Raw genomic sequence first — 8,331 nt, 5'->3', positions numbered from 1 at the left:
TCGAATACTTAAAATTCATCAACAATTGAATCGGTATCTGAAGGAATCTCTGCTAAATCAATTTCATCAACGAAAGCTTCCAGTATTTTGCATATATCACCCTGCTTAAGTTTTTTCTAACAAATCTGTGCATTTTGCACCTTGTTGTTTTTCTTTTCACTACTGCTACATTTTTCTTCTTCCTATATTTTATTTTAATTAATTTAGATTTTATTTATTGCTTACTACGCCCTTCTTGTTCAATTACTTTTGCCTGCAAACAGAACTCAGTTAACTTTTTCTGTTTTATATTTGTCTTCATTTGACAGAAGCCATGCTTTAAAAATTATATTTTTGCTTTCTCCTCTTAATACACGATCTAGTACAGTTAGTTTATATGTTCTATAAACATGCAAATTACATTAAGCTCTGTCCTCTTAGAGCGATTCTCTATGAGAGTCGCCTGAGTAACAAGAGTCAATATATTTGAGTAAGAAATGTTAGTTAGCTGCAACATATCGGTGTGAGATAACAGATTTATGTAAACGTATACAGTTTACAAAAATAAAGAGGCAAGCGGGCTTACTCCCAAGTACAAGTAGCCCACCCACTATTACTGGTCACTGCTCACTATTATTGGTCCCTCAACACAACCTATGCTACACACTCTCAGTTAGTTGAGTAATGGAACACTAGCATTAACACTACAAAGTTGAAAGAAGAAAGAAAGTATAGTGTATGTGTGTATTATTAACATGTAAATCACATGACGCACTCTGTTCCTTCTGACAAAAACGCTCTCTGAAAATTAGCGCACTCAAAACATTTAAAATTGAAAAGTAGAAATTTGTTCAAAAAATATCAAAGCAGTTACAAAAAATGCATCAACCTGTTTTTTTTTAACGTATAAATGTGTGAGTTCTATTTTTGAATTTAAAGAGCGATCGAGCTAATTTGAAGGAGAAACGTAAAACAACTTTTTGAAATCAAAAACTATTTTTATTTGTTAAAATAACGTAAGGGCAAGACACATTCACCTTATCATGTAGGTATCCTTGACGCGGGAATGCAGCTTAGATAGCGGCTTAACCCCCATATCATGAGGGCTAACTCACCACGAACTCAGAATAAGATTGGGGGGCGGAATTGGAATTGCCCACCCAATCACCTTGAGGATATTACCGAACCGACGATAATCCCTCTATTGTTCCTAACCCCGGCATCCCATAATGTTCTCTCTGATCAACGATCGGTGAACATACATATATGCCCTGGCAAAAAAGCGTATACGGGAGTCTTGGTCGGCGGCCCGCCTCAATGTGGTCCTCCGAGAAGACATCCTCAACCGATCAAGATCCAGAGCCTGGATACCAGACTTCCATACCGACCCAGAGGAAGAGCTGGAGCCAATTAATCTGGGCAACACTGATCTATCTACCAACGACTGGAAGGTAGGAAAGATTGGAGAAGTGAACGGCAAGAGAAGACTAACAGTAATCTTGAATGAGGAATCACTAGACCCACTCGCCAGCCAGAAATGGAAAGTAAATTAAGGCTTCCTCCAAGCACTGACATTCCATGTCTACAGACAGGATGTAGCCGGTAAGAGTAGCACTGAACGAAACATTACCTCATCTGCGGAGGAGACCACGGTTGCGTTAGACAAACCCCACGGACAACGAGGTGGCAACCAGTTCCGCTATGGTAGGCAAACTTTTCCGAAGGATAGCCCAGCTTCATTTTAGCAGTTAATACATCATCGCTTTAAAATATATGTGAAAATGCATACTTTATCTAAGAAGGTATCAAATATCATAGTTGCCTCCTCTTCTGTATTAAAGCAGCTTCTACAGTAATCGTAGTATGGAACTCCCAGCCTTCTAGCAGGGTTACTTCTTAGGGTGCGTGCATGTCAGAGATGTGATAAGCGATAAGAGCGTCGATAAGAGCAGCGACAAAAGCATAGCGTCGAGCTTTAGTTTTGTGTGGTGTATATAACAGAGCTGCGATAAGAGCGTTAGTTGCATTTGCAATTTAAGTTTTGAAAATTGAAGAGCTATAATATTTATAATAATGAGTGATTCAGAGGAAGAAAATATGTTGTTGTTGACGCCTACTGCTGCATATTATCATCTACATAATACTGTAAAGGAAAACCGTCAGTTTTCGGCGCATCCTCTAAACCAAGCAAGACTAGAACTCGGAGAATTTCACCATCTCTATAATAGTTTGAGACAGGATCCAAAAAAGTTTTTCGAATATATGAGAATGACAAGCGATACATTCGATTACATTCTGTCTAAAATTTCGGATCGACTGCAGCATAATTGGCAAAACTGTCAAAACAGACCAATCTTGCAAGAGGAGCGATTGATGCTTACAATAAGGTACATACGTACGAATAATTTTATTGGAGAAAAATTAACATATTCATTGGTAAATAACAAAAAAAAAAATGAAATATTTTAAAAATTTAGAATATTGTGAATCTAAATCGGATATTCATTGTTTTGTGCATTGCCATCACATCTAGCCGTGGTGTTTTCAGTGTTACATTCAATATAAATAGGTATTGATTTATTAACCAGTTCATGTGTCAGCTACAATACTTTGCCACAATTTATCCAAAATGAACCTGTTGGGGTGATTTGGATCTTTTTGATCCCAAATTGCAGGTTTTAAAAATACTGCGCCTATAAAATCTTCTGTGTCCATCATCGATAATAACGAAGAAATTACTAACCTATAATTTCTACGCTCTTATCGATGATAGCGAGCGAAGAGTGAGTTAGAGCGCTGCTCCGACATGCACACTTCTATTAAAATACATGCATTAATTTTCTACGCTTCGCTCTTATCGACGCTCTTATCGCTTATCGCATCTCTGACATGCACGCACCCTTAGTCAATGACCGATAAATACACCTAGCAAAGTTCTTGTATTCTCTCTGTGGAGTTTTTTGAAAGACCACTGTTGTGTTTCCGCCGTGTCAATTTGATTAAGGGAAATTTACTAAGGTATTTTAGGATTTTTTTTTAATGAAAAACGATATTTAAATTTTTTAGGCTTTTTATTTAGCTTCTTTACATACAAAAATGAAAAAAAAAAATTTAATTTTAAAAATGACGTTGAAGTTGACCGTCCCGAAAATTTGGACCTCGACGCTATTGTCCATTATTGCTCTTTTATTTATCTGAAACACAAAAAACAAAAAAAAATTAGCCTTGTCCCGTACTAGAATTAAAAGAAAAAATTACAAATTGGCACGGTTTTGAATTTGACACTCTAAACTTTTTTTCAGTTTTTTAATCAAAAAATACGAAATAATTGAAATAATAATATCATATAATTCTCGCACGGGCGATAGCCATTGATGTTGTGAACAACAAATAATATTAAAATTTCAGGCGATTCCCTTGAATAGTTTTTTTTTTGTTTTGACAACACCAGGCCGAAAAAAAGCCGTTTCGAGATAAATCAGATTAAAATTACAGGTACGGGAGCGCGCGTACCTCTCTACCACATGAAAGTTTCACACTATATTCTTAAGAATATATTCTTATCGAAAAAACAAAAAATTGATTGTTGTACCTTTTCTGATCACACCTGGCCTTCAAAACCACATTAACATATAATTATCAATATTATCATTTAAATAACTTTTACCGTTATTGTGATCTAATTTGTTGTATATACGTAAAACTTTAAGACTTCTTTTCCATAACGTCTGTTTATTTTTCTCATCCATATTTTGTAAAATTAAATCAATATTTTCGATCCACTCCCGTCTATTTGAAAGCTCCACTCGATGTTCAGCTTTCTCCTTAAACTTTGAGCTACTTCTGATCGAAAGATATTTCTCTCTGTGATAACTTTCGAAATAAATCGTTTAGCCTGTATAAGGGAAGGAGATTTTATCTCCATAGATAGTAGTAGATAATTTTGGTATAATATTTAAACCCAGCCATAACTTTAAAAATTCTTGTTTCATTTTAGTATTTAAAAAACCAGAATTGAAAATTGCGATTTGTTAATGATTAAGAATTGGCATTTCAGTCTCAGTTCAAAAGAGAGAAATTTCGTAATCACTTATACAATACTTGTTGGACGTGCCTTGGCTTTAGGCTGCATGACAGTGTCTGACAAACTTTATTAATACGCTTTGGAAGAAACAAGAAAAAATTAGCATCTTATCCGAAATTTCCAAAGGCTTTAATAACAATAATAATAATTGGCGCTTACACACTTTGGAGGGGCCTACAGCTTTGCTTATGCCGCCTAAAAACGGTAGATCGTTTTTTAAGCGAAGCCGTTTAATGCCAGAAATACACTCGCAGCTTTGCCATTGCCTGCCGAGGGGCGATCGCTATTAGAGAAAATGTTTTCTCTCATTTGGTGTTTCATCCATTTGTTGTTTCATTCATTTATTGTTTCACTCATTTATTGTTTTATTCATTTGTTGTTTCATACATTTGTTGTTTCATGTAATCTGGCCTCAATGGCTATACAACCAATTTTATGACACTTTTATCTACAGCTCACAATTGGAGAAATGGAGAAAATACAAAAATCCTTTACATACTTGAATTCATTTGTGCAAGCTATTCAAGGGGCAATGAGCAGATAATAGCAGTAGCTTTCAGCCAAGAATTATAAAAAGAAGATTGCGCCCATCAGAGATTGCGGACGTCACGTTTTTCCGAGTTGTGGAGTATTGCCAACCATTTCCTCTTCGCAATAAATTTAGTCCTTTTTTATACCGAAAACGCGAAAATTTAGAAGTTACTTGTTCGTTTCTTTTTTATTAATTTAAAGCTACCGAAACTTAAAGTTAAAAAAACTGTATTATTATTACAAAAGAAGGTTAAAAAAGGCCACTCTGAAAAGATTTTAGTGCTAATGAAAATTAGTTGGTTCTTATAAAATTTGATATTTTGAAAGTGCGAATTTAATTTGATGCTCCTTTTAAGGTTATGCAAGAATATTAAATGCCCCTCTCTTAACTCTTCTTAAGATTGAAAACCTTTTTACACATTTTAAAAGGCGTTTGAATTTACTGAATGCGGATTAAAACCATAGAGGTGTAATCGTTTCTTCCGGCCATCAATCCTTAGTGGACATAGGGCATCAAGAGGTGTATTCATTGTAAAAATAAGCCACAAAATACCAGAAAATACTAAAGAAATCATACTTACATTTTTACAAAAAGAGTACCTTATCTAGTTAATATACATAACCTCAAATATAGCAAATAAGTCGTTCCCTTAACAAAAGAGTCTCGCTTAACAAAAAACAAACTCATAAATTAAATTGTACATAAGCATAACACATTTATTAAAAAAACAAAGCACATTCTAAAGACAATTTGTCACGCATAGAAAGTTCTTTAAGTAATTCAAGAAAAATTTGGTGTTTTATTTTCTTTAAATGGGCATTTTAGTACGTTTCTATATCCAAAGCTAGGCAACACTCTAGTAGCGAGAGAGATTTTACTGCCGAAAGCAGAAGAACACCAACAACACCTGCAATCGCGGGCACTGCCACCAGATGTTAAAAAAAAGTAAAGCTAAATAAAACTGAGTGAATTATTTAACTAATTATTAAAAAATTTATATTTTACAAAATTATAAACATTACATTTTAATTAGAACAGGCTAGAAAAATGTCATGAAGAAAGAACTAAAACTCCGAGACTAAATAACAAAAAAAATGCTAAATCAAGTTACGAAAATGGTAATCTGGCCATACTGGTGCTAAAATCACGTAACGGGACCGCGATAGGCGCCATCTCATTATTCTTTCCATCATGGCTTTGATTTGATTTTTTCTACTTTTTGATCGCTAAATTGTCAAATTGTGTTTAAATTACTCTAAACTCTCAATCTTTGTTTGTATTTTGAAATTTTAGAGACCTAAAGCAAAAACAAAATGCATTGCTCTTATTGTTTTTGCTCCACCTGTGCAGTGTACCACTACCTGTTCAGTGTGCCTTGAAGCTAACTCAAAAATAGTTGCTCTGACACAATTCTTTATTTCCAACAGTGTGAACAAATATTTTAGCTATAATCGTCAGTTCCTTTAATTTAATTAATAATATCTCAAACCTCATATAGGCACACACATCATACTCTCGAAGTACAGGTATAATGCATAAGTAACACATGCAGGCGTAGTGAAGTTCTTAGCATTCGATGCATAAACATTTTGCGCTATTTGCCAAGCCACAAGCCTTCATGAACACTCGACTATTCAAAGAAGCATAGAGCATGGCCACCTGACATACGCAACTACATATATATGTACATATAGACAGGCATACATATATGTAGACATTTCGTATAGTAAATGCGCGTAGCGTATAAAATTCGAGCTTACCACAAAGCCACGACCTACAATCTTCTTAGCGAACGTGCAAATAAATGCAACTAACCGTTACCACTGCCACTGTCAGACAGCAGCAACCAAACTTGCAATTTGAAAAACAAAAAACAAAAAGACGTCTATCAGCTGTAAGACATAATCGACAATATTCGCTTGCGATTGCGAATGGTGGATATTTTGTTTCGCTTAAGATCAGCGTTGCAGTCCAATTCTGCGTTCAATTACATTCTAAACGTTGGCGAGTAAACAACCTAGGCGGATAAAGTGAGGCACGCAGTAAAGTAATACATTCTACAACACTCACAACAACAACAGTAGCAGCAATCAGCGCGCAAATAAAATCAACAAAATTGAGAAATAAAAAGGAACTTAGCCATTCTTCGCAATGGTTTTGCTGCGCGTTATAAAATATCTTGTGGGTTAGTGTCGAAAATTGTTTATGGAAATGTAATTGACTTTTGAGTAGACAGGCTTTCGTTTAACTTTATTTGATTTCATTAAGTTCGAGATATATACGAAATCTCTTATGTGCTTCAATCGTTAAAAAGTTTAAAGGTGTTTAATACCACTGAAGGTGGTTAGCAAATTAGTAACTAATCAGGTAGCAAATAAAGGAAAAACTATTTACTTATCAAAGTGTATTTATGAATTCAAATAATATCATTCTGTCTTGTTTTTTATGTGTGTCTTTTATTTATGTACGCAAAGGTTGTGTAGTGCGTCTGTGCGAGGAACTAAACCAGAATATGCTGTCATGGAAAATGCTCAAATACCGAGTGTTGCAAGAAAGCTGACTACTGAGCGCACAATAATTCGCATGCCATTTATTGCCGTGGATGAATTGCTGAATATATTTGAAATGATGTAGCGGAGTTGGGAAAGTGTTGAAGTTCGTAACTTAAGTCTTTCATTTTTGTGAGTGCAACTTGAAAGAAATAGCAAAAGTAAATAATTTTAAAGAAAAAAAATCCAATACAAATTTATTGAGTTTGTAAATTTTTTTGTTGTTTTCGTCTATTGTCTATACAATTGGATTTGTGTAATTTTGTATGGCGGCCGCCGTAGCCGAAAGGGTTGGTGCGTGATTACCATTCGGAATTCGGAGTACCTAGGTTTGAATCTCCGTAAAACAGCAAAATGGTAAAAAACAGTTTTTTCGAATAGCCTTCGGCTGATGTAATGGGTGCAATTTTCAAAACAAAATTTTAATTTTATTTGTTTGATAGATATTTTGTATGGATATAGAGAAGGAGGTAAATGGAATCGCAATGGAATTGATCAAGTTACATTTACACAAACGTGAAAAATGACGAAACCTTTATCAAATTCATGAAAGATGTGTTCAATTTCGATTGTGCGCGTTAATAAGTCAACAACACTAAGAGGCACCATCATCGATTTGCCTTTTTCAAGACACTTTACACTCGAAACACTCCCTTTCATTTCCTACTTTTTCTATCATCGTCCTATTCTCAACAGAGAAATGGTTCATTACCATGCACATAGGAAGAAGGCATATGCAAATAATTGAATTTATATATAAATGCGCATATACATACATACATATATATGCTCACTCAAGTAGGAGAGAGCCAGATGTCGAACGTTGCCGAACGCGGGGGCCGATTGTGCTCTTTGTCGTTCGTTCCGCGCTTTCGCTTGCAGTTCAACCAAGGTAACGGCACATGAGCAAGTTAACGACGATTGAGCAAGATAACGACACATTTTTTCGTGCGTGCAGCCGGCTTAATCGAATTATAAGACGTTATCACGTCAAAAATATTTGCCATTCGGAGTCGACTTACAGTTTAAGTAACATTAAGATGCACTCCACAAATAGGAGCAGGAGCAAAAGAGTGTAAGCGCCAAAGACTGTAAGCGCCAAATATAAATTAAATTAAATTTAATAAATTTAAATTAATAAAAAAAGATGTTTAAAATATTTATTAATCAATGATATATTTTCCTTC

At 34.9% G+C, this 8,331-nt stretch overlaps 1 protein-coding gene across 1 annotated transcript; it reads left to right on the top strand.

The window, feature by feature from the left end:
• Positions 1-6,556: 6,556 nt before the first annotated feature.
• Positions 6,557-7,358, top strand: LOC128861390 (uncharacterized). The gene is made up of 2 exons (XM_054099509.1): positions 6,557-6,780; positions 7,070-7,358. Exons 1-2 carry the CDS (start codon positions 6,747-6,749, stop codon positions 7,153-7,155), a joined length of 120 nt encoding a protein of 39 aa, XP_053955484.1. The 5' UTR covers positions 6,557-6,746; the 3' UTR covers positions 7,156-7,358.
• Positions 7,359-8,331: the final 973 nt, after the last annotated feature.

Source organism: Anastrepha ludens, chromosome 4, assembly GCF_028408465.1.
Source record: "Anastrepha ludens isolate Willacy chromosome 4, idAnaLude1.1, whole genome shotgun sequence".
Classification (NCBI taxonomy): domain Eukaryota; kingdom Metazoa; phylum Arthropoda; class Insecta; order Diptera; family Tephritidae; genus Anastrepha; species Anastrepha ludens.
Note: the sequence above shows the minus strand (reverse complement) of the source record. Positions and strands in the feature narration are given on the sequence as shown.